Below are 25,898 nucleotides of genomic sequence, written 5' to 3' on the forward strand. Positions count from 1 at the left end.
TGAGATGGCTGCATGCGATTGAACTAAAAAATCTCCTTATACCTCAGCGTAGAGTTTACGAAGTCTAATGAACTGTCTGATTTCGCTTCATTGTCGATACCGGGGTGTCCATTGACTCCATATCTCTATACCGCTCATAAGATACTCCAGTCCCTTGATGTATTTCTCTATCTCAGGCAGTAAAGGACCACCAGCACTTCCCTTAATCTTTCCAGCGGACTGCTGAAATACAAGCTCAAGTTCTCGGCAGTAGTTGTACATCAGACGCTTGCAAGCAGGGTATGGCAGACCTGTTTCCTGCGCTAGGATGTTTATGGCCGAGAATGGCCGAGCTCCGTCAGTGGAATGTTCTTTGTACGCCTTCCACTCCTTGTCCCAGCTGTAAACATCATTCAAAATTCCCATAAAGCGGAATGCAGTGCTTTCAAGTCCGAAAGTCTGTTGAAGCCCAGAAGGACCGATGTGTAGATTTGCACCAAATCGGATCAGCGTAGTATAGAATCTAGAAACCAGTCAGCTCATGTAATCCGTTTAGCCTGTCCTAGGTAGTAGACACATACGGTCTACCGACGTCTATCTCTCTACACTCGAGATACGGGCCCAGGTGCTTGATAGAAGCGCGTTCCGGGTTTGTTTGGGTTTGCAATAGCAAACAGAACCCCTCAACCAAATCAACTGCCAAGACGTGGTCAATGGTATGCATAAGCTGAATAGTATCAAAAAGCATCCATTCCACAGAAATTGATCTGTCTGGTACTGTTTCTCCTCTTGCGATCTCTATGACACGCTCTCGGTACGACAACATATCCGCTACATTCATCTTATCCAGTTGATCTAAAACACTGTCAGCAATTATTAAAAATGATTGAATCCAACGAACCATCAATAAGTAAGGCCAAGTAATGCATCTTGCACGTCACTTCAACCCGATCATTGAGCGTGAGCGGAAAGAATTGACTGAACGCACGGGAGAATCCCAGAGCAAAGAAACCCTTCTTCTCTCGCTCGCTGGTAAACTTCCAGTCTTGGCCAAAGCCTGGCTCTACCAAAGCTTGAATTGCTTGCCATCCTAGAGGATGGGATTTTGCTTCCAGCCGACTGGGTCCAACCCCATACTGCAGATGAAAAGGGGCCGCTTGGGCCGTGAAGTATCGCCTTAGGAATGTAGGAGCAAATGATAGCCCATTCGGTAATGACGCATGTGTAGATCTATGGGTCAATTTGAAGGCGCCCGGGCCTAGAGATACGTGCTTCACGTATTGCTTTGACAAGAGCCGCATGCTTTATCCCTCCTATCCCCGGTTTCGATCATGCAGGGATTTTCACGTCCGATCTGAATCAGGTAGGTGAATCTGTAATGTAGGTCAGTCAAAACCACTTTAGTTCAATAGGTTGCATACAGGAGATGGGTTCAGAATTGATAATAAAGCAGCTTCTAAGTTTTGGGATTATTTGTCAGATTTCTGCTGTTTGATAAAATCACGCACGGACCAACGACTGGTTGATGTCACCAAACCAACATTCAAGTTTCTTTGATTCTTGTCACTCCACTCGTCAAGAGCATCTTAAGCATCTCGGTCATCCTGTTAGATTTCCTTTTGGGTAGAGCAGAAAGGTCCTTCATTGCAGGCTATTTTCGCTTCTATAGTCAGTCTAAGACAACTCAGTTGCCCCGCCATCAACATCAAGATTCAACACCAATTAAGCATAAAGACGAAGCATATATTTGGCTTATGCGACCTTCTATCACTACAATCCACCTGAAGCATTTTCCATCTTTTTGTCATCGGCCTAAGGCATTCCCAAGAAGATCTTTCTATACAATGCCCCAACCAAGGGATACCCCGGCTCCATGGCGTGATATTCTAGCTTCGCATCTCCAACAGACTCCAGGCTACGAGTTCAGCCTTGGAACCGTCGAATATGACTCCCAAGGCCGTGCAGTTCCCCGTGTTCGCACCTGTGGCCACCGTGGTTTTTTCCCGGAGCTTCAACTCCATCCAAGTGGGCAAGAGGACATGAAGCAGCAGGTCGAGAATGGTGGAAATCCTCATATCTACGAAAGTGATATGTTGACCTTTACAACGGACATTCGGATGGAGAAGCTACCCCAAATTGACGCAGCTGGACATGCCGTTGAGGGTGTATTCTGGCTGAAAGACTTGATGACCCAGTGGCGAGTCAAAGGAAGGGCCTTTGCTTTTGGAAACCCTGCTGGTGAAGATGATATTGAAGAGTTGGTCTCTAGGGAGAAGGTTAAAGAATGGCTGCGAGCCAAACAGCACGTCGATGGAGACATTAAGGAGTGGACCTGGGAGAAGGCTGTGACAGAGTATTTTGCAAACCACTCTCCAATGATGCGAGGTATGTAGCGGGTCGTGACTGTTTTATGTGTTTGCTTTCTGAGTTATAAGTTTTTGGCTTGCTAACTAGACTTAGGATCCTTCCGAAGCCCACATCCTGGACAACCTAGATCAGAAGTGCCTGATCCATCTTTGAAGCTTGGACAGAAAGTCACTGATCTGCATGATCCTGTTGCCCGTGCTAACTTTCGAGTGGTTGCTATTATTCCTAATGAAGTTGAGCGATTGGACTTATCTGACATGAACAATGTGCGAAGAGAAAGATGGGAGTTTTTGGAAGGGTCAAATCAGGGGGAAGTTAATGGTCCTTGGGAACATACTGATTTATGGCCATGAGGGGAGTTTACAATACCCTCGCTTCTATGCAGCTAGAGCTTATAAAGTGAATAACTTTTTCTAGTTCAGCAGCTATCAAATTCATAATATTATTGAATGAGAATCGTGAATCTCCATATAAAGGATTCACTTGTGCAACCCATGACTACCCGAACCCTACTACAGTGAACAGTAGCGTATCAGTAGGCATTCAATAACAATATTCACTTCAGTTCGAGTGGAGAGTAACTCTCATAATTAAAGAAGTCAATAATCACCTTCATATTAATTATACCCCAGCCTACAACTCAGTTTTCCCCTTTGAACTTCTCTCCCTTTTCGTCACTACCGTTTGATACCACATCATCAAAGACTTTTTCAAACTTGCCTATAAGGCTGGAACCCAATGGATACAAGTATGAATCCCTGTCATCATCTGCCTTTTCCAAAGCTAATGATTCTGTCATTGCTGAAGTAGCCGTGGATACCACTATTGCCAAAGTGGTCAAGAAACGTGGCGGTCCGGCCTGCGCGGACTGTAAGTCCAAGAAGAAGCGCTGTACCCACCACGGTGCAGAGGTTGAGACGAGAGAGGCGCCTGAGGCCTCATCCTCAGCTCCGGCAGTTGCCATGAAGACTAGGAAGCGCAAGAGAGATGGCCCTGCGAAGGTTAGTTATTTCACTTAGCGTCCTTCTCACTTTTCCCCTTTACCCTCCCACCTCTCATCTTCCTCGACACCTCAGACCACACCTCGAACTCCTCCAAACCAATCTTGAAGCTCGTCATTCCGCGTTCTTACTCTGACATTCGCGATGAAACAGCCTCCCTCTGCCGCTGAAGGTGCTGCCGCCGCGGGCCACAAGAAGGGCAAGAAGGACACCAGAATGTCCAAGACCACTGCCGTCACCTTCGCCTCTGAGAAGCCCAAGTCCGGCAAGGGAAATGGAAAGGCCGTCACCGAGGCCATCCCAGCAGTCGACGAGGAGACCGGAGTTGACAAGAACCCTCGGCCTGTGAAGCGCGGATACAAGCAGGCCGCCAACTCCGGTCTCAAGACTCCTCCTGCCCCTACCGCCAACGAGGCCAATGAGGCCGACGCTGACGCCGCGTCCTCCCCTCCCACCTCACCCGTCGTCCCCATGGGCCCAATGCCTGCCCCCCCCTGTGACGACGGACTGTGGGATGCCATTCGCATGGGCATCCACACCACCATGTCTCGCAACTTGGAGGAGAAAATCGGTCAGCTTCAGGCCGACTGGGAGGCTGCCGAAGGCGCCTTCCAGGCTTCCCGGGATGCCATGGAGGTGGCAGTCAAATCGGCGCAAGCCGTGAAGGAGGGTGTTGAGTTGTGGAAGGAGATGTGGTTGAACGACCAGTAGCGGGTCAAAGCCAAATTCATCTGCTACTGGTCTGGATGCTGCAGATCCTGGCTTGTGAGTCTGTGTCTGTGTGCCTGTCTGCTGTGTCCTGTGGTCTGCTTCTATTGTTCGGTCTTGCTTCGTGGCCGGTTTTATCTGGTGTGTTTCTGCGAGGCGTTCCTTGTGCTTTTGCCCCTACGGAAGCTGAATAGAGATCTCTTCCGTTCCAACCGTCTTTTCATCTCCATACTTAGAACGTAGCCGTACTTGATATAGAGTGTGTATCACGTGATGGTAATTCCATGTACTTCCGGTCCATACACATGGATCAAGTACGCATCCCATGTACCCTGGTCCATCCTTATCCAATAGTCTTCGTCATCGAAAATGAGGCGGTCTGGATTGAAACCGCATGGACGGGTTCATCAGATTCGTAGTTGGCGGGAAGGAAGAAAGATTCTGTCCAGTCGACAGGAAATTTTCAATACAAAAGGAATGTAATACAAGCCCAACTCAAGCCATGGCTGTACAGGCCGAATACCATACAGGTCAAGTCTCCTGACTCCTTTTAGATAAGCCCGATCAACCAACCATAAGCTCTGATCGTTACGACGGGGCCACCCCGGCCCCGTGAACGGGTTGTCCCGCGAGAAAGGATCGGCCCTGCTAACGTATCAATCAGTATTATATAATACACTCGTTTCGAATTTCAAATCTCCAATTTTGATTACAATTTGAAGTTTTCACTAAAGACCCCTGATCCCCCCCCTAATCCCCGAAACCCCGATGAACCCGACGACCTCCGACTTAAGCGACCGTTACGTGTCATGTCCCGCTTGGGAAAAGCTCCCGCTTCGGTTGTAGGATGTCCACTTCATTCTGGGGCTAACTGCTCTTCTTCTGATGGGATTGGTGTATGGTTAACTTCAAGTCTTACTTTTTGTCCACTCTGACCATCCCTGGGGTGAATCGGCAAGGATCTTCTGGCATGGATAGGGAGGAGATTGGTCAATCCCGTTGCCGAGTTTGTCTCCCCACTCTAGTCGAGAAATGGATGCCTGGATTGACCGGACCGTTTTTGATGGTTAACCTGTTGCTTGGTGTCTCAGAGCCATGGAGATCCTCGCGAGGGAACGTGGGTCATGCATACTATGATGTTCCAGTGTCAGTGTTGACGGCCTGCAGGACTTCATTCTCACCGCTCCTTGAATTTCGACATGCAGGAAACCTTCTTAAGGGTCAAGCAAGCAGCCATGATACCTATTAGGAAAGCCATGGTCTTGGTAGGGGAGAGCTTGACAACAATTACAGATTTGTATACTAAAACACTGTTTCGATGTTTTTCCGGCAGATTGTTTCCGTAATTAGCCGTGCTAAAAAGTACTAGTAGTACGCATACAATACCGTAACAATACATACCCCATTAATCCAAATTCTGGATTCTTCTTTCGGTCTGTGGTCCAAGTTGTGGTTTATCTTCTTAACCAACCCCTCAGCATTGTATAATTCGTCTCACTCTCGACGACATACTGATCGCCTTTCTGGCAAGATTCGAGATTCATCAGATCACGCCCACGATACCCTTCCCCATATTTCCCCTTTCTTCCGGGCACGACATCACGACGAAACGAACACATTGAAATCACTCCATACATAATCTCCATCCCTCCAACTACATCCTATCTTTGCGCAAATTGTCTATACATCCGAATCGGTCTGATTGTTGATTATCAACGTCTGGCCGGCATGGCTGCAGCTTCCATGGATGCGCTGGGAGCTTTCACCCACCTTCACACTAACCTGCCCGCATGGATTACCCGCGTCTCCGAGCTGGCAGCCCACACCTCTGCCAAACACGCCGAATATTCAGAAGCTTACCGCCAACGTACTACACATAAGCCGCGCCGCCGAAAGAACAGCTCCGTATGCTCTATTCACACCAATAACCTAGTCCCAATCGCCCAGCAGAAAGCCCCCAGCTCCGAACCCGTTCAAGTCACAACCTCCATGTGCAAGGAAGAAAAAGCCCCTACCCAGCAAGCAGGACGCAAACGCGGTACAGAAGAAGCCCCGTCGATCGACTCGAGTGACCGCTATGAGTTTGTCAGTACTCGCTACAACGTCATCATCGATTATGACGGACACACACAGCAAGAGCTCGAGCAGATCGTGAAGGATATCGGTATTGCTAGGAACAACATTCGCCGTGGCAAGATGTCATTGATGCCTCCTCGTATTGGTCTTCGAACAAATTTGCTAAACAGGTCTGCCGCCGGCGCTGGCGGGGCCGATCAACCATCCATTGCCTCCCTGGCGTGCGTCCGAAGCACACGAACCGCGACTGGCCTGGTGGGAGTAACCGGGACCTCGAATGGCGTGAGCAAAGACTCACCTTTCGACTTTTGCGACAAGCAATTGGAGCTCGCGCACGGCCTTTGCGAGACAGCCGCCTTCCAGGTTCTACGATCTGGCGACTGCGGCACGGAACTCGACGGCGTTGAGGAGAAATTCAAGATGCTACTGGAAATGACCAAGAATGAAGTAACCCGCCTAGAAGAGGAGAAGAAAAAACAGCAGGAGCAAGGGACACAGCAAGAGACCGAAGAGGGGAAGGACGAAGCAAAGCCGCTCCCGACATCGGCTGCCGCTCGACTTGCTAGGATATCAGCTCTTTCAGCCAATAAGCAGATAACGGCCTGTGCCACAGGCACCATCGAAGTCGACGACGATTCCTCTTTATCGGCTGAGTCCCTCGAACTCGATCTGTCTGCATTCCGATCCTCGCGAATCCGAGTCTAAACGGGCTAGGGCATCAGTCAGTTCCTCTTTTAGCGATCAAGCGTGTGTTCAAGCCATTTTCAGCCATATTGACTTTGGTTGGCGTTGTCGATATTTATTCCCAGATACCTTTTCTACCTCTTCTCTGTCGTTTCCCAGGTGTCTTTGACGTTACGGCTCTTGTGTGCGCACTTGCCCTCTCGCTACCATTTACTACCATTTCTTGTCTCTCTGATTTCTTCTTGCTTTCCTAATACTGGGAACCCCCAATTTTCGGTGATCTATTCATCTCCTGACCATCAGTCTGCATTCGCAAAGACGTACCTCATTACATGGAGCGCACGGCGTTGGCACTGGCGTTTATTTGGTTGTTCATATTTGCATTGTCTTGGGTACACCTTTTTTTCCAAGCTTCACTATTCGTCCTCTTGCAGGAAATTGATTCTTTTGTTTTAAATTCGCATTATATGGAGTCATTATACCAACTGTAAAGCGTGTAGAGCCCTGGCTCACGCAATATCAAACCCACTCAATCAACATGCCGCAACCTCTTGTGGGCAAGAATCAAGCGAAACTCAACCATTCTCTAGTTTCTTGTCATATACTGATGAGGAGTCCTTTCATTCTCCACCCTACTGTACGTTCAACGCTTGTATGCGAGCCAAGGATGCAAAGAATGATCAGCGCAGTCGGCTTAAGGCGCCATTATCGGTACCCAACGTTTATACACTAGCGATCACAGCCAACGACGAGCAACGACGATCACACAATCCACGTAAAGACGTTGAGACTAGTACTAGTGTGTAATATGGATTTTCCAGGATACAAATGAACCCCGTCCCGAACTCCGTCGCTACTGGGTAGTTCGGATGAAACGACAATCAATCTTTGAACTCAAATACTGTGTTACAGAATATTTCCGCTCTCCGCTCCACATGTGCAGGTCCTCTGGCAACAGTCCAAATAGCTTAATACAGGTCAGAAAAAATCCATGGATAACAGGGTTGGTACAACTACGTGTGTCTCCTACGCGGCACTCGTCGGTGGGGTCTAGACTCCCGACTTGCCAGGCTAGGTAATCACTGGAATGATAGGCAATATAAAACCCTACTCGCACTAACGACGAACTAGCAGGGGTCATGACACGCTGCATCCTAGTCTTCCGACCTATCTTTGTTTCGCAAGCGATACAGAAGTGGATTCAAGTTCTCGCGAGGCAAACGACCTTCCAAGGAAGCGGTGATCCACAAAAGTACCATTCGATGGTCTGAGCACCTGGGCATCACTGTTAGTAACCTGGAACTTTATCGATTACCTAGGCATTGTGTAGTGTCGTGCTGTCAGGAGACATCCGCAATTTAGAATATCTAGGTGGATAAGAGACGAGTGACAACCACCTACACCAGTGGCTTTCGGCACCTCGTATATCTGTGCCTCGTGCATATATCTCGGGGTTTTCCGTGCTTGAGCCGCCAATGCATGAATCTGGTCACATGGGCTTGAAGATCAACGAAATCAACATGTGTGCGTGTGTGCAGATGCCAGCGCAGCAGCAGGGATCATTTGAATAGAAAGTCAGGGTTATATTTCCATATTGAAAATAAGCGATCCAATACCTGCATGTATACACCGCACATCCGCCGAGAAAGGATAAATACAAATCTATATACAACGTGGATTGATAAATAAGTGCCTTGAATTATTAATTCCGTGTGTTAGTCCTGGCCCCGCTCAACCACTTTCTTGGGACTCGCAACTGGCATTCATTGGCCTGTTGGTGTAGAGTTACTCTGTAATGATTACGGAGACATAAGTACGGCAGGGAGGGGTCGTGGAGGTCTGCCAAGGTAGCCGCAGTAGTCCGTATGACTGACCAGTTACTGCGTTCTGCGCAAGGAAATTAAAAGAACAGGAACGGACGATGAATGGTAGAAAGAAACAGCAATGAGTATCACAAGGGATTAGACTTTTCGTCGGATGTAGTACATACTACGGAGTAGTACTATTTGATCCATCTCCTTTATCAGAGAGGTTGGGGTCCTAAAGTCCCGTAGTAATCTTGGCAGTTCATTTTTTCTCCTCAAATCCAGGGAGGGGCAAGGAAACCAACCGACTTGATATGATCCTCTACTCCAGCCTAGAAATGAAGAACATAAGCATTAATAAGACAGATCTATTGTTGCCCATTGCAGGATATGGGATATATTAGCTGAACTAGTCGCTTTGCGCATCAAGTAAACAAAAATATAATACGGTTTTCAATCTATACGGATACGAATACACAGATACTTCCTGTACGACACACAGTACAGTACTTCGTACAGCGTATACAAAACATACATCCAAGTCCGTATCTTTGTAAACTAGAGTGCCTCGCTCTTACTAGCCGCATTTGATGGATGTCAACTCTGTCCCTGCAACTAGTCAAAAAGAATAGCCAATCATCAGCTACCACAGCTATTTTGATGATGATGGTGGCTGTGACTGGGTCTTTTAGATTTTCGAGTATGGGAATAGAAATTGAGCCAAATTTAAAATTGCTCCTACGAGTCTTGCCTAGGTAGGCAAGAGGGGCAATGTTCTTTGTTTGATGTTTAATGTTTGATATGGATATTGTGGAGTACAGTAGTACACATGGGCGGAAAATTGCGTACGCTCAGGGACTTCCAAGGTTGGAGGGTATTGTGAATAACCCCGGTGGGCTTCTTCAGGATCTGCATGATGCTTTCTTAGGTTGTGGCGACATTAGGGGTTGTGTGGTAACGATGGACCGCATTTGCAGACGGGAAGTGGGCAAGGATTGACTGCAGACTAAATTGCGGGCGGGAAGAGTTCCACTATTCTTGTATTTTAATTCTGGCCCCCAAGGTCCGAAGATTACTGATGTCCAGTCGCACTGCAGATAGATACACGGAAATTACCCCCGCCATTCTTGCTGAGTTTCTAGTAGTTAGTGGGTGCAATTGGGGAATGAGGCAGGGAGGGAATTCCAAATCACCAGGAATCTGTATGCAGTGATGGTGGGGTAACTAGACCCCAATTGCTGCGAGGATCGACAGTGTGCATTCGGCCGGAGCCAACGCTACATTAAGCAGGTTGGGGAGATTGTGGTGATATGTCATTCCGGAGATAATAAACTTGAAATACAGATGTGGCTGGGACGGAACAACCTTTGAAGATTGCTACCGCTGGAGCAGGTTTACAAACATTGAATAGTAGGATAAAATATGATACACTTCACATTGCATAACTACTCGACGGTGACGTATACATCAAGACAGGGTCATGGCAACATTCTTAAACATTATAAAGGACATGACGCGTAGATCAGCCATTTTGCAAATATAAATACTGTAGGTATCAAGCGAGAGCTGAACCAGTCCAATTCAGGTGGATCCTGAGCTGATCGCTCACTCAACGTTCAACATTAAGGGAAATGGGCACAACGGCCGCAATCAAAGCCGACCAGTTACCAAAACTGGTCAGTTGGGTATCATGTAGACCAAGAGGTCAAGTTCAAAATCCAGAGGGTACGTAGCATATGCCTATCTGGCAGACAGAACTCCGACAATGGCGAGCTTAGAAGGGAATCTTCTCCTCGTAGATCGGGGGCTGGCCCTTCTCCACATTCCATTGGATCTTGTTCTTCTCGTCGAGCCAGGACTCCTCGTCGGTGATACCAATAACACGGCTGGTGTGGGCAACCTCCTGCTTACTGATGCCGAGGGGATCACGAGGAATCCAGAGGAGAGGGGGCTGGGCATTGACGGAGGGGTGGCAGTAAGCATCACGCTCAGCGTCCTCGGGGTAGGACTGGATGTCGAGCGGGTTGGGCACTAGGCGCCGCAGGGTGGCGTAGTCGGCATACTTGTCAGGACGAGCCCAGCGCACGAAGAAGTTCGCCTTGGGAGGAGTGGTAGTCGCATCATCAGACAGACCCTTCTCGGCAGAGTCAACGTTGCCAACGCCGCTGTCAACATTGGCAACATCATTCTGCTCCTTCTCGGCAACAACACCGTTGGTCGAATCGACAGAGCCCAGTCCATTGCGGTCCAAGGCCAGGAGAGCCTCCTCCTCATGCTCAAGGTTCTTGGGTAGGTAGTGGATAAGGGGCTCCATGGCGCTGTTCATCGACATGTGGTACAGGATGGAGGTGACCAGGCAGATAATCATGAGGATCAAAGGACCGACGGCGATCTGGTTAGAGCCACTGGCCATGGCGAACAGACCGATCAAGCAAACCTCCAGAATGTAGACACCAACGGTGAGGTGCTGCAGAGCACGAGTATAGGCCTTGCCCTGAGTGTCGATGGTAGCATTCGACACGTACAGGACGTTGTAGCGGTAGGCGAAGTAGAACAAGTACAGGCCAATACACGCGAATCCCATAACCAATGGGGCAATACAGGAGTAGATGATACCTAATGAGTGTTAGATTACAATTATCGCGGCGGTGAAAAGGAATACATACCAATAGTAGTGAGCATAGTGAACACGGGGTAAACAGTGCCCCAAGTGAGACCAGACAGGTTGGACCAACGCTTGTACATCTTGCGAGGAGTCGAGTCCAGGAGTCTACCCAGGATCTTGCCAACGATCAGTCCACTAATCTGCAGCAGAGCACCAGCGCTGAAGGATAGGCCCTGCAGGATGATGTACGACACGTAGAAGTTGGAGGCACGGGGAATGTTGTTGGCAAGCAAGCTGGCGGCGGAAGAGGGCTTGTTGATAATTTCGGTGACGACACTAGTAGCAGCGGAGGCAATAGTGGTCACCAGGAAGACCTGGACAACCTGGAAGGCGAAGTAGTAGTTCTGGGTAGTCAACTCAACAGACGCCTGACTGGGAGCACCGCCGATCTTGGCCATGATACGCATAATGATCGGGACCAAGGCCATAAGAACAGCCAACATGACAGAGGGCAACAGACCAGTAATCACACCACGAATGACGCTAGGAACATCATTGATGAATCCCAGGAAGGGAACCTTGGCAACGATGAAGTTAATGTTGGAGATACAACCAACCACAGCAACTGGGATGGCCCAGAAGATGATCAACGCGATGACAAATGCAGTGGTAGCACCGTGACGGATAACACGCTCCCACCACTTGATGCGGAGGTTGCCCCAGAGCACCTGGGTAGGGTCCAGACCAATGTAACGGGGAGACATGTGGAGAGGGAGGTTGTGGGTAACCGACTGGTAGGCACCCTGGGCGTCAGACTGCTGGTAGAATTCCACAAAGACGGAAGTGATCAGCTTAGCATCACCAGCACGGTGCTTGGCCTGCAGCTCCTCAATCTCGGGGGAAAGACGCTCAATCTCAGAACGAGCCCAGTTGATAGTGTCAACCTTCTCGCCGATCAACATCTTGAGACGGTGAGTCGGGCGATCCTTGGCCTCAACCCAACGAGCAGCAACGGAGCCAGACTCGTCATCGAACTCACCGATAGGTTCATCGGCGTTACCATCCTCGGGGATACCCTGCTTCTTCAGGGCCTTGGTACGGTTCTTGTTGGCAGTCACAATGAGCTTGGTCTCGGCGCCCTCGAGCTTCATGGCAGCAGCATCACGCTCCTTGACCTTGTCCTCCAGTTCACTAGTATCAGTGGCAAGCCAGACATTCTTGACCTTCTCGGCACCCCAGATGGCGCGGATCTTGTCCTTGCTGAGGTAATTCTCAGAGACAGCGGAGAAAAGCACAGTGCGAGAGGAGATACGGCTAGCGTAGGCGGGAGAGTACAAGTATGCCTGGCGGAGGTTGATAAAGAAGACGTGCTCACGGGTAATCATAATGAAGATGAAACCGACGAAGATCCAAGCGAGGAAGCAGTGTGCGAAGTAGCGTCCATACTGATTACTAGACACGTTGGACATGCTCAGCAGATCCAATTGGGACTGTCCGCCACCACCAGTCGCATTAACGGGAAACAGAATGGGCCACGTAATAACACAACCGACAAACATGATTAAGGCGGCAATCTTCAGGAAGCGCAGGAGGAGATAGGCGTCCAGGGAGTGGTGCTGCAAAACGTAGGTATCGGGCAATTGGTACATGGAATTGACCCAGTTCCAGAAGCCGGTCGGGGTATCGGGAGTGCGCTGCCAGTCCTTGAGGTATCCAATGTATGTACGGGGCATGTACATGCGGTGCTCCCTCTTGCGAAGGATGATGAAGAGCAGAACCATGACAACAAACGAGATCAAGGAGGGGACCAGGGTGGTCACGAGCGCAGACGCGGAACTCGAGGTGGCACTTGGGTCGCTCTGGAGATATTGTCAGTCATCAATTTGGAAGCTTTATTCCTTCTTGTCTTGGGCGAGCGCGCGCGCGAGCGCGATTGCGACAAGGCATAGCATACCGAAGAACGAGCGACCAGCTGGTCAACAGTACCAGTGTAATCCACCATGATGAATTTCGAAACACGCAATGGATTTCGAAACTATCGGTGAATTTGTCGACAAAGGGGGAGGGGGTGGGTGATCACAATGTTTTCCCCAGAATTGAATTTAGGGAAAGGAAAGGTGAAAGGGGAGAAAGAGAAGATTTAAGCTTAGAGAGGGGGTTTATGTGCTACGATCGATCTGAGCTACGTAACGCTAGTCATTTTTGAATTTGCAGGGGCCTATTAAGCTACTGTTTTATTACTCGCTTTTCCCTGCCCCCTGTATTTTTGCTAGTTGCTATTTGCTAGTTCAAATTTAGTACTGTAGCTTTGGTTTTTCCTACTCCACTTTGGAAATTGATGTTGTGGCGAGTGACGGGGCGATCCAGACTTCTGCTCGCTTTGGTTCCCCCCGATTGCAATGCTACGATCGGGCATCACGTCCGAATATCGATGACTCGAAGAGAATGTTCTGTTGGTTTATCTTGCCTCCTGTTTTTCCTGTTTTTGGATCTATTTCTTTTTTTTACGTTTTTCTTGCTTTTTACTAGGTTTCATTCCTATCTGTGAGACGGAGAAGCCCGAGGAGAAAGCCGGAATGACTGCGCCACTAATTCCAGCCACAGGTAAGAAAAATCATATCCACCCAAGACAAGAGTCAAGAAACCACTTTTTACTCGCCCCGCAAGGGATGCATATCACGGAATGGAAATCAAATGTAGACATTCGAACCGACTCTCACCAACTATGTACATATTCTAATCTTGTAATTTGTATGCCTATTCCAGCGCCTGAAGAATCCAGGAGTTTAACTTTCTATGCGTTGTCATGTTTGACTAGTTACTCCGTACTTGTTTCTCCAGATAATGAGATAGCGTTTCAATGTTTGCCCACTAGGCAAACTCACATGCAAGAAAACCAAGATCGCCGACCAGGTCCCATGGATACGATTAGGAGCTGGACTCGACGCGACTGGCGCATCGAATTGCGCTAAGCACCACTAGTGGGATGCGCTATTGATGATCTGTGAACCATGCCCACGCAGAGACTTCTTACCCATTTCCACTTTTCAGCCCTAGCGAATGTAAATTTTTTATAATTTCCAAATCCACAGTGGATTCACCTTGAGCATTGAAAACACAAAACGTGATGTCAACCTAAATCTTCCCCTGTTTCGGAATGGATTGTTCACAGGGGAAAAAAAGGGGGGTAGATTATCCGGACCAAATGATGTGATTATATCGTCATGATAGCCACATGCTCAGATGGTCGTCGATCCCTGGGTTCCTGTACCTCTCAGGTACATTATTCATACAAATTGGGTTAGGAAGGTACCTCCGGAGAACTTTGCGTTCGGGGAACCGCTTTTCTGCGAGATCCACCCATGCAGTGAACAAGTCAAGGATCTTCTTTTTTTTCTCTTTTTTCAGTCATCTTTTTCTTTGATATCAAATACCAGATTGTTCATTATACACATACGGTAACTGTGCCACTGGTCCACCACCCGCGTACGGCCATGGTTTGGTTTGGCTGTCTCTATGACGATTAGACTTGTCCGGGTTGTCGGGTCCTGCCAAGCCCACGTTCGGCCAGAAGCTGCTTATTGAAACCGCCGGGACACGTAATCAAAAAGGTAAATTGATCTGTGATTTATCTCATGCAGTACATATGCTGGGTTCATTGAGCGTTGCTAGTCAACTGAAGGTCCGCTTCGAACTTATCAATACCGCGGATCGGAGCCCGTAGCGTCAAAAAACTCATCAGGATCTCATTAAAATGAAACTGTAGATCGGGACGGAGTTGTCGATGTGATTTTACCATCTCGCCTACAGACCATGCACGTTCGGGGTTTCGTAGGTCGGGCTCGCAGCCTTGTTCCAGTAATAGCCAGAGTAAAGTTTCACACGCTGGCTGTCGGTCCAATTGATGTCGCCCAATAAGGTCATATAGATATGTCAAAAACCGAACCGTCTTGGGTATCGAATCTTTGAAATCCCACAGTGCGAGGGTGATGAAGATAAGTGCAGCAGTCCGACTGACCTCTTGGGTCTGAGGATCACGGACCACGTACATGCGTGCCTCTTGTGGCACCTGCGAAGGCCGCGGTCCACTCGAAAGTAAGGAGAACAGCGGACTCTCCATTTGGAACAAATCACATCTTTGTGGTGCTTGTGCGAGGTACTCCGGAGCGCTGTGCTGTAGCATAATGTCCCTTGCCGTTCGAAGGAACGCCACCGGCCACTGCGGGGCGGGATCAACCACGGTAGTTGGTGATGGTGGCACGATAAGCCGTACATAGTGGAGAAATGCTTCTACCGGTCGATTCATGCCAGTGCGTGGACGCATGATTCGCACCGCATGGTCCAGGTATGCTTGTGCGTCTCTGTTGCGTCCGAATCGATCCTCCCCGAGAGCCATGCCTGCCAGCGCCATGGCTAAGTAATCTTCATCGATTGGTAGAGACCCAATGCTAGCATCATGAATGTTCTTTCGCGCCTGGCCAAGATGCCGCTGCACTTCTTCGCTGTTAGGCGTTTCATGGATCTGAGCCTTCCACCGGGCACAGTACGTCAGGACCGTCGCCTGGAAAGATACCGGGTGCCGCATGGCGGTTTGAAACATTTGATCCTTGACATAGGTGTTCTGCCCCGACCAATACGTTAACTTACTGGTCCAATATTCGGCCAGTTCCGCATCTTCCGATGTTAGCGTAATTGTATTTGCAGGCGAATTCGAATTCGGATTCGAATTCGGATTCTTTCGTGATGTATCGGCAGGGAGAAGTTGCATAGGCGTCGGCTGTGCGTATCTGACTGTCGAGAATCGGATAGGAAGCTGGACGAGAACCTCGTGAGCCAGAGTTCTTTCGTTCCCGATCATAACCCAAGGCAAAAGCCCATAGTATTAGGAGGTTCATACCGAAGAGTCTTGCTGGACCGCGATTTTCGCTTGGTTACCTGGTTTATACGCCGGATCCTCCATGGCATCCCAGGTGCCCAGTTCTTGGATATGTTCGGGTATCATTGGTTCATGGCCCAGATCGCGGGATAATTTGCGTAATTTTCGTTTCTCTTCGACATGGTGTCGCATAACATGGGCGCGCTTCTCCTTTGAGGACGAGCTCTCGTCGACAAAGTAGAACATCTGTTTTTCTGCGTTGGCCGCCCGCCGGCGTCGTCTCGCTCTAGCTTCATTCTCCGCGGACCCTGTATGGCGTCATTAATGAATATTTCGGTTCATGAAGAGAATCCCCGTCGGGACTGGCATACCCGGAGCTTCCGGCGCCGGCGCAATGGCCCGAGGGCCCCCTGAAGTGGCCGGTGAATCTACTTGACGCTCACTGCCTGACATGTTGTGGTTGAGTTATTTCGATTTCAGCCGCTACAGCAGCATACCGAACCACCGATCACCAAAGTTCCTCCAGCCTTGAGACGCGGGATTTGGGAACCATCGCAGGCTCCGAATCAAAGTGGGTTTTTCAAGGGCGTGATGCGCACCCGATAGGGTTCAAGTGTGCGCTAGACTGAGGCAACTAAGGTCACGGCAATGCAAGGCGACGGAGATGATATAAGTAATATTCGTTTCACGGGACTCAGCGTGGGGCACAGGGTTCCTTTCGCCCGTGCGAAAACAATGCCAATGAAAATCAGGAGGGAAGAAAGGGGGGGGATAATATGTAATACGAGATGGATGAAAAGTTTAAGAAGGAAGGCAGTGATAAGTAATAATTACCAACAAAACTCCCACTCTTGAGATACCGAGTTAACTCCCCGACGACCCAGCAGGACCCGGCGGGGTTGGGATGATATCTTGGTTTTAACCTAAAAAAGGCTCAGAAGCGCCGGTTTCAAGTGGAGCCAACCATTTTGGCAACCCAAAGAAGAAGTTGATCCTAGGATTTCAAGGGGGTGAGACGATAATTAAGAGATTTGGTTGGTTGGGTAATGTCAACCATCCGAAGTGACCGGGCTTTGTTCGGCTTAGAGTGGAACACTAGAAGTCTTGGTTTTGGTTCATTTGCTCGTTTGGCTCTTATTACTGGTTTAGGCCAAAGGTGCCACTGCCACGTGGCAAAAGTCACATGACCTAGCCCAGTGACGCCCTCGTGACGAGACAAGAGCTTCGATTACATAACCCATCAAAACCACTTAACGCGTTGGAAAGGAAGGGACGCGACGTGTACGCGTTTCGAAGAAAAACGTGTGGTTCCCCCCTGTGTGTGGATATTTCTAATGTATCTCTCCTCCCTCTCCCTCTATATCCCACCAACCCTCCTTTGTCCCTTTCCAACACGGTATTTTTGAGAGCTTGATAATTGTACTGTGGCCCTATCTTTTAGGCCCTTCACGCTCTCTAATACCATGTCTTCCCTTTTCGATGCCGTTCTTCAATCCGAGCTCTCCGCTACAGGCTCCCGTGATCAGTTGCGATCTGATCACCTTCCTAGCTCTCGTCGCTCGGAGAGCAATGGCCCCATGAGTGATATGAACAATTTCCCAGATGACCAGGTTGTCGGCGCAGGCTCTTCGGCGGTCAGCAGGCTACGGAATCCCTACGCACCGGGCCCCCCGCCCGTGATCGATGAGGCTGGAGAGAAAGTGCAGCAGGCATTTCAGGAACTGCTGGAAACATTCATGGAAGCGCCCTCATCATCCGCCCCGCCATCATCGGGAGAGATCCTGAGCGACAAGTATTACATCGCCCAGATCAAGGGCATGAAAAAATTCGAATTGTCCACCCTCTACGTCGATTTCACTCACCTGACCTCTTGGGAAAATCCCATTCTGGCCGATGCCATAGCCAGCCAATACTACCGTTTCCTCCCTTTTCTTACCAAGGCCCTACACAACCTGGTCGCCAAATATGAACCGGAATACTTTGTTTCCCACCGCCTGGCTTCGACCGCCTCGACCCACTCCAGTGCCTCGGTGGCTTCCGCCTACGCCAATGTCACAGAGAATCCTGAATTGGAGGGTCAAATTCGCGGCAAGACTCGCCACCAACAGACCGACAAGCTATTCGCCCTGGCTTTCTACAACCTGCCCTTGGTCTCTAGACTCCGACGACTTCGTACATCGCAGATCGGAAAATTGCTGTCAGTCTCCGGAACTGTGACCAGAACCTCTGAGGTCCGACCGGAGCTCTCGCTAGGCACCTTCATTTGCGAGGCTTGCAAGACTGTTGTGCCCAATGTGGAGCAGACTTTCAAGTACACCGAGCCCACTGAGTGTCCCAACTCAGTATGTGGTAACCGCAATGGTTGGCGCTTGGACATTGGCAAGAGTACCTTTGTCGATTGGCAAAAGGTTAAGCTTCAGGAATCTTCTCACGAGATCCCGACCGGAAGCATGCCGCGCACAATGGATGTTATTCTACGAGGTGAGATGGTGGACCGCTCTAAAGCTGGCGAGCGCTGCGTTTTCACTGGTACCTTGATTGTTGTCCCCGATGTCAGCCAACTAGGATTGCCTGGTGTGCGTCCTGAAGCAGTCCGTGACAATGCGTCTTTCCGTGGCAGTGAGGTTGGCGGGGGTGGTGTCTCTGGTTTGAAAGCTCTCGGTGTCCGTGATCTGACCTACCGACTGGCTTTCCTTGCATGCATGGTGACCCCTGATACTTCCACTCCTGGCCAGAAGCCCGAACAACAGCTGAGCGGCCAATCCAACAACATTCTGGCTTCTCTGAATCAAAACACGGATCCCGATATGAATGAGGACAAGGCCCAAGAAGCCTTCCTCCAGAGTCTCACCCCTAGTGAGGTTCAGGACTTGAAGACTCTTGTTCACTCTGAATACATTTATTCACGGTTGATCGACTCCATTGCGCCCATGATTTGGGGTCACCGCCAGATCAAGAAGGGTCTGCTTCTGCAATTACTGGGTGGTGTGAGCAAGAAGACCTCAGCTGAGAGCCTTCAACTGCGTGGTGACATCAACGTTTGCATCGTTGGTGACCCGTCCACCAGCAAGAGTCAGTTCTTGAAGTACATTTGCTCCATGCATCCTCGTGCAGTCTACACTAGCGGTAAAGCTTCGTCTGCCGCTGGTTTGACCGCTTCCGTCGTGAAGGACCCTGAAACTGGCGAGTTCACCATCGAAGCCGGTGCGCTGATGCTGGCTAATGGCGGTGGTATTTGCGCCATTGACGAGTTCGACAAGATGGACATTGCCGACCAGGTGGCCATCCACGAAGCCATGGAACAGCAGACTATTTCCATCGCCAAGGCCGGTATTCACACCACTCTCAATGCCCGCGCCTCCATCCTCGCCGCTGCCAACCCCATTGGTGGTCGTTACAATCCAAAGCAAACCCTCCGTCAAAACTTGAACTTTAGCGCCCCCATCATGAGTCGATTCGACGTGTTCTTCGTCGTTCGCGATGAGCCCAAGGAGCACGTAGACCGTAACCTAGCTGAGCACATCGTGAACGTGCACATGAACCGCGACGAGGCTGTTGAGCCCGAGCTGAGCACTGAGCAGCTGCAGCGCTACATCCAGTTTGCACGCACCTTCCGCCCGGTTTTCACTGATGAGGCCAAGACTCTCCTTGTTGAGAAGTACAAGGAGCTCCGCGCCAACGACGCACAGGGTGGTATGGGTCGCTCATCCTACCGCATTACTGTCCGTCAGCTCGAGTCTTTGATCCGTCTGTCCGAGGCCGTCGCCAAGGCCAACTGTGTTGAAGAGGTTACTCCCAAGTTCGTCATGGAGGCCTATGATCTCCTGCGCCAGAGTATCGTGACTGTCGAGAAAGACGACGTTGAGATTGATGAGGATGCACCGGCCGCTGCTGATGTGGATCAGGAGATGGCTGATCGTGACCGCGACGGTGACAGCCCGATGCGTGAGGACGGAGAGGAGGCTGCAGCCCAGCCCAAGCCGGAGCGTACAAAGACCAAGATCACCTATGACAAGTACGCAAAGATCATGAACTTCTTTGTGCGCCGAGTCCATGAAGACGAGGTCAATCAAGGAGAGGGTGTTGAGCACGAGGACCTGGTTCTCTGGTACCTGGAGCAGATTGAGGGTGAGATGGACACCCAAGAGGATTACAATCGCGAACGCGAGCTGGCCACCAAGGTCCTGAAGCGCATGGTCAAGGTATGACATCTAATACCCACACGATTTGAATAAAAAACTAATCACCATTAAAGGACCGTGTTTTACTACGCATCTCATCAAACATGATGGAAGAAAATTCCAGCACTCAGCAGCCTAGCGAGGACGACAAGGTTCTCTACGTGTTGCATCCCAACTGTGCTTTCGAGGAGCTGTTCTGAGAAGTGTACAATTGCACCATATTTTTCGATTAAACTATTCTTGTATTTCCTAGGATCGGTCATTTTTAGCATTTTCAGGCTGGATTGCAAAGGAGCTAAGGGGTTACGAGTGATGATATCCGTTTTGTTTTTGGCGGCTTTATAGTACTTGACAGAGCATGAATGTATAATTCAAAAATTGATGTTGATTGCACAATGAATAGCCATAGGCTGTAATGGAGGATTAGGATACTACCAACATCGAAGTAGTTATAACTATATATATATACAAGCTTAACCTTCAACTTTAGAGCCCTGGGGAGCATTTGAGAGAGCCCCTGAGCAGAGACGGGTCAAGAAAGCCTTAGAAGCCTTCCAATGAGGAAAAGGTCAAGGGATACAAAAATACTTGACCAAGCACCTAACAAGTGGGCACTTGAAACTAAACAATTTGATACCAAGGCCTTAGGACCAGTGCCTTGGTCCTAAGGCTTTATCTTTTCCTTTGGCAAAATATGTAGGAGATTGCGAAAGCCTCACACGATGTTTTGATTCTGCATCCACCTCCACTTCCCATAACAGACTCATCTTCTCATGGTATTTCTGCCACAACTTCGGTAAGAATTGAACATCCTGCGCACAGTATTGCAAGATTTCATCCGTTAGTGGCCGAATGTTGAATACTTCATAAGAACCACCCAATTCCGGCGCAAATAACCTTCGTCCAGTATCTTTCGTGCGTTTCCAATCCTCTCTTTCTCTTCTGGTCATCGGGGCATCATACTCCATGCATTTTCCTAATCCTCTGACGAGTTTCTTCGAACAACTTCGCGTTGCAAGTTCCATGAGCTGGAGGTCTTGTATGCCAGCAAGGTCGATTTGATAATGGGCGAAAAGCGCGTCCGAGTCATTACGGACATCGAAGAAGACCTTTGGGATCAAAGGTGATTCAAGAACGGAACGAAGGGTTAATCCAGATGGCCCTGGCTGGGAGAAGGCTTTGCCTTTCAATATGTGGATGTCGATCAGAAATGTCCGCCTTAGAGGAAGGATGAAGATCTGTATGATTGATATCGTGCCGTCTCGGCTGAGGTCAACGCCTTCAAGGTCGACATACAATGAGGGAGGTTTAACGGGTAGATTTGCCAGAGCGCTTAGTAGCTCGTTCATACCAGCAGAAGTATCGACAAGCGTAACCGAAGGCTTGCCTTCAATAACTGTGCGTTGGAAGGATGTCACGAGGTCGCTCATCATAGCCCGGTCTCCGTCGTTGAGAGATTCTTTAAACGACTTCCAAGTTGGGCTTACATTATTCGTTGCCTTCTCCTTGGATACATCGGATGTTGGAATAATACTCGGAGCTTCTTTCATTAGACCCTCACTCGTATTTTCGGATTTCTTTACTAACTTGACATGATGAAACAAAAATGTATTAAAAAGGAGGGAAATTAAAAAATGTTAGAATGGTGTTCAGGGTAGAGGTTGCTCGTAAATCGGATGACTCGAGTCTGTCTCAACCGTGGATCATAACCTTACCCAACGGGACTAGTCGACACCTGACAAGGCGTAGTAAACCAGGTCCCGTGACCACGCCTATAACCAGATCAATAACTTGTCGAGCACACAACTCGTCTATGGAACTATCGCAATCAAAACTATGCATCTACAAGAAACAACTGTGGGGACTCAAACATGCTTTGAGGATTTGAAGGTTTTCGGAAAAAGAGAATTCGCTAACATTCATCAGAAGTTCAAACAGGTTTGCGGGAAGAAGCCACAGAACGACAAACGTGAAGGTGAAAAAGTTACAAAGATGACCGCGAACAAAAACTTGTCTAGGCAAGCTGACTTCAATCGCAATCATATTTGTGGCCATCGCATATCCGATATGCTCAAGTCAATCCGTCTATTTGGCTGCCCAAACATACTAGTACCCATGATCACTACTCCTCAAACAGCACCCAATTTCGTCTACACTAGTATCCAGCGCAAGGTCTTCGGCGAAGCTGGCAAGCCCCAACAGAAACGACTTATCCTAAGAATTAGGACTAAAAATCTGAAAGCTGCAAACTACTTCACCTCTGCATCGTACTGGAATTCCACATCCGACACTATAGAGGAGATCTTCCCAAAATGGGAAGACGACAAGAGAATCCTCCTCCGTGCCATTGACGTGAACCGCATGCCTGGGTGGATCAATATCATCCTCGATATTCACAACTATGACTATGATCCGAGTACTGCGCACATATGTGAAACGGTCATCCCGATCTACAAATTTAAATTCAGTCGACAGCCTGGCACTCCAAAGATATCTTTGCGTAGATGGCCTCCGGGGGATGAGTATGTTACTAAGGAACTAGCGAAAGCTCATATGATGGCCAATCGGGGTTTGCAAAGAGCACTTGGGAAGGCGTTTTATAAAGGAATACTCGAATGAAGTTCTTGTACTGCACTGTTTGTGTGTTTTGATTACTTTAAATTTTATTGTGTTACTAGCTTTGCTCAAGAGTTTTGGGATTTGTGTGCTTTCTGCAGATATATTCGTTTTGTAATCGCTTCAATATTGACAAACTTGATCATGCACATGTGAGGTAAAAGGCGAAAACTGAAATGGTAAAAACTGTACCTACTTTGAAGTACTTGGCTAGTCTATATTGAGTTCTAACACTTATTGTTCATTTTCTTAGCGTTTATGGGTAGTGGGCTTATCTCAAGAACTTCTAATGGTGCCTGGGCAATTGGAACGCGCAATCGCAGCGGTTGGCGGTTTTGCTTGTGGCTTATGTATCTGCAAGATTTTGTCGAAACAAGGCAATTATATTTATTTCTGAAAGACTGATACTCTCTTCATGAAATATTCGTATCGATGTATTGAATTCCGCCTAGATACTCCAGTGCTATACTATGTATAAATTAAGTCCACGTCCCATTAGCAGGACCGAAATATCCAACCGACGGCATCTTCAGCCATGAAACACCCTCTGCATCCGCAGTATTCAAGTAAACCGTATTTCCCCACCAATCAGGGAACGTAGCACCGGGGTACGAGATGCAGAAGAAGATTACAATGCCGCTGAGTGCAAGACCGGTGTCGAGCGCAGCAGCCAGGATATAGTCTGAAGTAGCGTGTTAGCAAAATATCACATTCAAAGACCAGAAGCGACGAACTATATTTGGTCCACCAAGAAAAGAAGCGGCGGCGTAAAATGTGATTGAAGACGAAGTTGACGAGTGCCCAGCTGGAATAGTTGATTCCAGTCGCTATGAAATTCGTTAGCATCGAAACTCCTCAGATTATTGACCTGCAACATACCCGGTGGGACATTATAAGTTCCCACAAAGATCAAAGGCCAGTTGATCATCTTCCAAAAGCGGTTTTTTGTCCAGCGATATAGGAAATAAGTGATAAATGGGGCGATAAGTCCAATCCAGAAGAAATGCAAAAGCGACGAATATATCTGGCCAATGGAATACAGACGACGGGGTCCAACAAGACCCCAGATCACTGATGAAGAGTACACTGTCCGGCCATTGGGACAAGTGAACCCATCCTTCTGATCCGTCTCACAGATTCCATCGATATTGCCTAGCATCCAAATCGTCACGCCAGCCTGGGTTAGGGCACCGAGGATGGTAGCGATACCCTGAGCAAAGAACGTAGTCCGCGGAGGCACCTTAAGATAATGCGCGAGTTTCATATCCATGGCGAAATAAACGCCCTGTCCAACGACGTCCGTTGACAAGATTTTGAAAATCATATTTGCCAGCGGCTTGCCTTCAAAGAGGTATCCACCCATGAACTCGGCGAGGACGTTAAGCTGGTTTGCGTCGACGTTCGTGATGCCCTGCACGATGCCACAGGGAACCATGTAGATCGCAGGGATGATCAAGCCAAGGAAGACACCATAGACAGGGAGCTTGGTGTGGTAGACTTCGACCATAGCGATAGCCATAGCCATGATTATCACGATGATGGATGCGTACCACCACCAGGGTGTGCGGCGGTAGGAGGCGCGAACAAGACGGGCATGAATGTCGAGTCTGTTACGACCCTTCATCGCGGCCCAGATGTCACGGGCGTGCCAGATTCCGATATGCGATAGAACGGCGGTGATTGATGCGAAGGAGAGACCGTATACGAAGGCAAAGGTTGCGCCGAGGTAGGGGGGTGAGTATTTGCGATAGGCTTCGACGTCCAGGGTATTACTGGAGGAGATAACGCGAGCTGTGTCGTAGACTGCGCCTGTTCGGTCGTAGACATCAGAGGTCATGAGCGGGAGGTATGCTGTGAACCAGGTATTCTTGTAGTAGAGAACTGGAGTGACGATCCAAAAGAACACGGCAAACCCAGCAAAGACGTTAAGTGCTGCCCACGAAGGAGAAAGCAGCGGGTTCGTGTTGTATGCTATTTGACTCCAGTCGAATGTGATAGGGCTCATACCCAGACCAGTCTGCATTCCAAAAAGCTGGTTCACGATAACGTTCTTGGGTGCGATCCAACAGACCCAAGTGAAGTATGATAGGGCAGTGAATATCAAGCCCGGGAAGAAGTACCAGACGAATCCGCCCGCGGTGACGTATAAAAAGAACCGTAAGCGAGAGATGCGCCATCCATTAGCGACAGTGTTAGCGCGCGAATGCAGCGTTTCAAGCATGGCACAATTGGACAATACACCCGGCCAGATGATCCGAGCAGGCTCGACCAGCCATGGAGCAGTGAGGCCAGCAACTCCAAAGCCAAGTAACTGGGCACAGAGAACGATCATCACGTAGAAGCCAGGCTTCAGGTTGAAGTCATAGAACGCTGCACTGGAAGCTTGAATAATGTTTGTCGCGTCGGCCGAAGCATATCCAAATGAGACGTTGCTCATGATCACAATCAGAGCATGTTCTTTGATATTGAATTGTCGATCTGGGTTCAGCATGAAAGAACCCAATGGTCCGAGGGATATCGTGGTTATCGGGAGAGTCTTTGCAAGAAAAACACCCATCGGGTAGGCCAGAAGCTCTGCGACAAGCGCAACGATGTGAACTGATGGGTATCGCAGCGAAAAGAATTGGTTAATTCCAGATCCCAGCATTGTAAACACAATCCCCAGGATCCACATGCGGACCGTACTGACGGGCATGGTGGGGTCATCCGTTTCAGGGACAACAGCCCTCACTGATAATATGTTAATTCATAGTCTAATCAATTGAAAAGATACGATCGCACACCTTCAGGGAATGGAGATCGATTGGACTCATAGCTGTACTCGACATTCTCATCCTCAGTCTCTGCCTGAAGTTCAACTTTGCCAAATTGACCCTCTGCCACCTCCTCATCTGCACTAAGGGACGCGGGCGTGATTGTTTCAGTTTTCACTTCTTTTTCCATGCTGAATCACGAGTGGTCAAACTGGCAGGAAGAGAACCCGAAAGAACGGCCTCGCGA

General features: G+C 49.0%; 10 protein-coding genes across 10 annotated transcripts; 5 read left to right on the forward strand and 5 right to left on the reverse strand.

The window, feature by feature from the left end:
- Nucleotides 1-87: 87 nt before the first annotated feature.
- Nucleotides 88-1,280, reverse strand: N7520_011397 (uncharacterized protein; the record flags this gene model as incomplete). The annotated part of the gene is made up of 3 exons (XM_057145330.1): nucleotides 88-502; nucleotides 561-834; nucleotides 881-1,280. 3 exons carry the CDS (start codon nucleotides 1,278-1,280, stop codon nucleotides 88-90), a joined length of 1,089 nt encoding a protein of 362 aa, XP_056991084.1.
- Nucleotides 1,281-1,823: 543 nt separating this feature from the next.
- Nucleotides 1,824-2,372, forward strand: N7520_011398 (uncharacterized protein; the record flags this gene model as incomplete). Its single annotated transcript, XM_057145331.1, has 1 exon — nucleotides 1,824-2,372. The coding sequence occupies one exon, from the start codon at nucleotides 1,824-1,826 to the stop codon at nucleotides 2,370-2,372; it is 549 nt and encodes a 182-aa protein (XP_056991085.1).
- Nucleotides 2,373-3,491: 1,119 nt separating this feature from the next.
- N7520_011399 (uncharacterized protein) lies at nucleotides 3,492-4,058 on the forward strand (the record flags this gene model as incomplete). The annotated part of the gene is made up of 1 exon (XM_057145332.1): nucleotides 3,492-4,058. The coding sequence occupies one exon, from the start codon at nucleotides 3,492-3,494 to the stop codon at nucleotides 4,056-4,058; it is 567 nt and encodes a 188-aa protein (XP_056991086.1).
- Nucleotides 4,059-5,783: 1,725 nt separating this feature from the next.
- N7520_011400 (uncharacterized protein) lies at nucleotides 5,784-6,836 on the forward strand (the record flags this gene model as incomplete). The annotated part of the gene is made up of 1 exon (XM_057145333.1): nucleotides 5,784-6,836. One exon carries the CDS (start codon nucleotides 5,784-5,786, stop codon nucleotides 6,834-6,836), a length of 1,053 nt encoding a protein of 350 aa, XP_056991087.1.
- A 3,558-nt stretch (nucleotides 6,837-10,394) lies between these two features.
- N7520_011401 (uncharacterized protein) lies at nucleotides 10,395-13,227 on the reverse strand (the record flags this gene model as incomplete). The annotated part of the gene is made up of 3 exons (XM_057145334.1): nucleotides 10,395-11,236; nucleotides 11,287-13,084; nucleotides 13,180-13,227. 3 exons carry the CDS (start codon nucleotides 13,225-13,227, stop codon nucleotides 10,395-10,397), a joined length of 2,688 nt encoding a protein of 895 aa, XP_056991088.1.
- Nucleotides 13,228-14,880: 1,653 nt separating this feature from the next.
- On the reverse strand, nucleotides 14,881-16,554 carry N7520_011402 (uncharacterized protein; the record flags this gene model as incomplete). Its single annotated transcript, XM_057145335.1, has 3 exons — nucleotides 14,881-16,038; nucleotides 16,123-16,409; nucleotides 16,473-16,554. 3 exons carry the CDS (start codon nucleotides 16,552-16,554, stop codon nucleotides 14,881-14,883), a joined length of 1,527 nt encoding a protein of 508 aa, XP_056991089.1.
- A 1,010-nt stretch (nucleotides 16,555-17,564) lies between these two features.
- Nucleotides 17,565-20,482, forward strand: N7520_011403 (MCM DNA helicase complex subunit MCM6; the record flags this gene model as incomplete). The annotated part of the gene is made up of 2 exons (XM_057145336.1): nucleotides 17,565-20,303; nucleotides 20,357-20,482. The coding sequence occupies 2 exons, from the start codon at nucleotides 17,565-17,567 to the stop codon at nucleotides 20,480-20,482; spliced, it is 2,865 nt and encodes a 954-aa protein (XP_056991090.1).
- A 444-nt stretch (nucleotides 20,483-20,926) lies between these two features.
- On the reverse strand, nucleotides 20,927-21,832 carry N7520_011404 (uncharacterized protein; the record flags this gene model as incomplete). The annotated part of the gene is made up of 1 exon (XM_057145337.1): nucleotides 20,927-21,832. The coding sequence occupies one exon, from the start codon at nucleotides 21,830-21,832 to the stop codon at nucleotides 20,927-20,929; it is 906 nt and encodes a 301-aa protein (XP_056991091.1).
- Nucleotides 21,833-22,397: 565 nt separating this feature from the next.
- Nucleotides 22,398-22,901, forward strand: N7520_011405 (uncharacterized protein; the record flags this gene model as incomplete). Its single annotated transcript, XM_057145338.1, has 1 exon — nucleotides 22,398-22,901. One exon carries the CDS (start codon nucleotides 22,398-22,400, stop codon nucleotides 22,899-22,901), a length of 504 nt encoding a protein of 167 aa, XP_056991092.1.
- Nucleotides 22,902-23,377: 476 nt separating this feature from the next.
- optD (uncharacterized protein) lies at nucleotides 23,378-25,841 on the reverse strand (the record flags this gene model as incomplete). Its single annotated transcript, XM_057145339.1, has 4 exons — nucleotides 23,378-23,580; nucleotides 23,633-23,725; nucleotides 23,778-25,628; nucleotides 25,682-25,841. 4 exons carry the CDS (start codon nucleotides 25,839-25,841, stop codon nucleotides 23,378-23,380), a joined length of 2,307 nt encoding a protein of 768 aa, XP_056991093.1.
- Nucleotides 25,842-25,898: the final 57 nt, after the last annotated feature.

This window comes from Penicillium odoratum, assembly GCF_028828045.1.
Source record: "Penicillium odoratum strain IBT 22623 chromosome Unknown utg000008l_segment0_segment0, whole genome shotgun sequence".
Classification (NCBI taxonomy): domain Eukaryota; kingdom Fungi; phylum Ascomycota; class Eurotiomycetes; order Eurotiales; family Aspergillaceae; genus Penicillium; species Penicillium odoratum.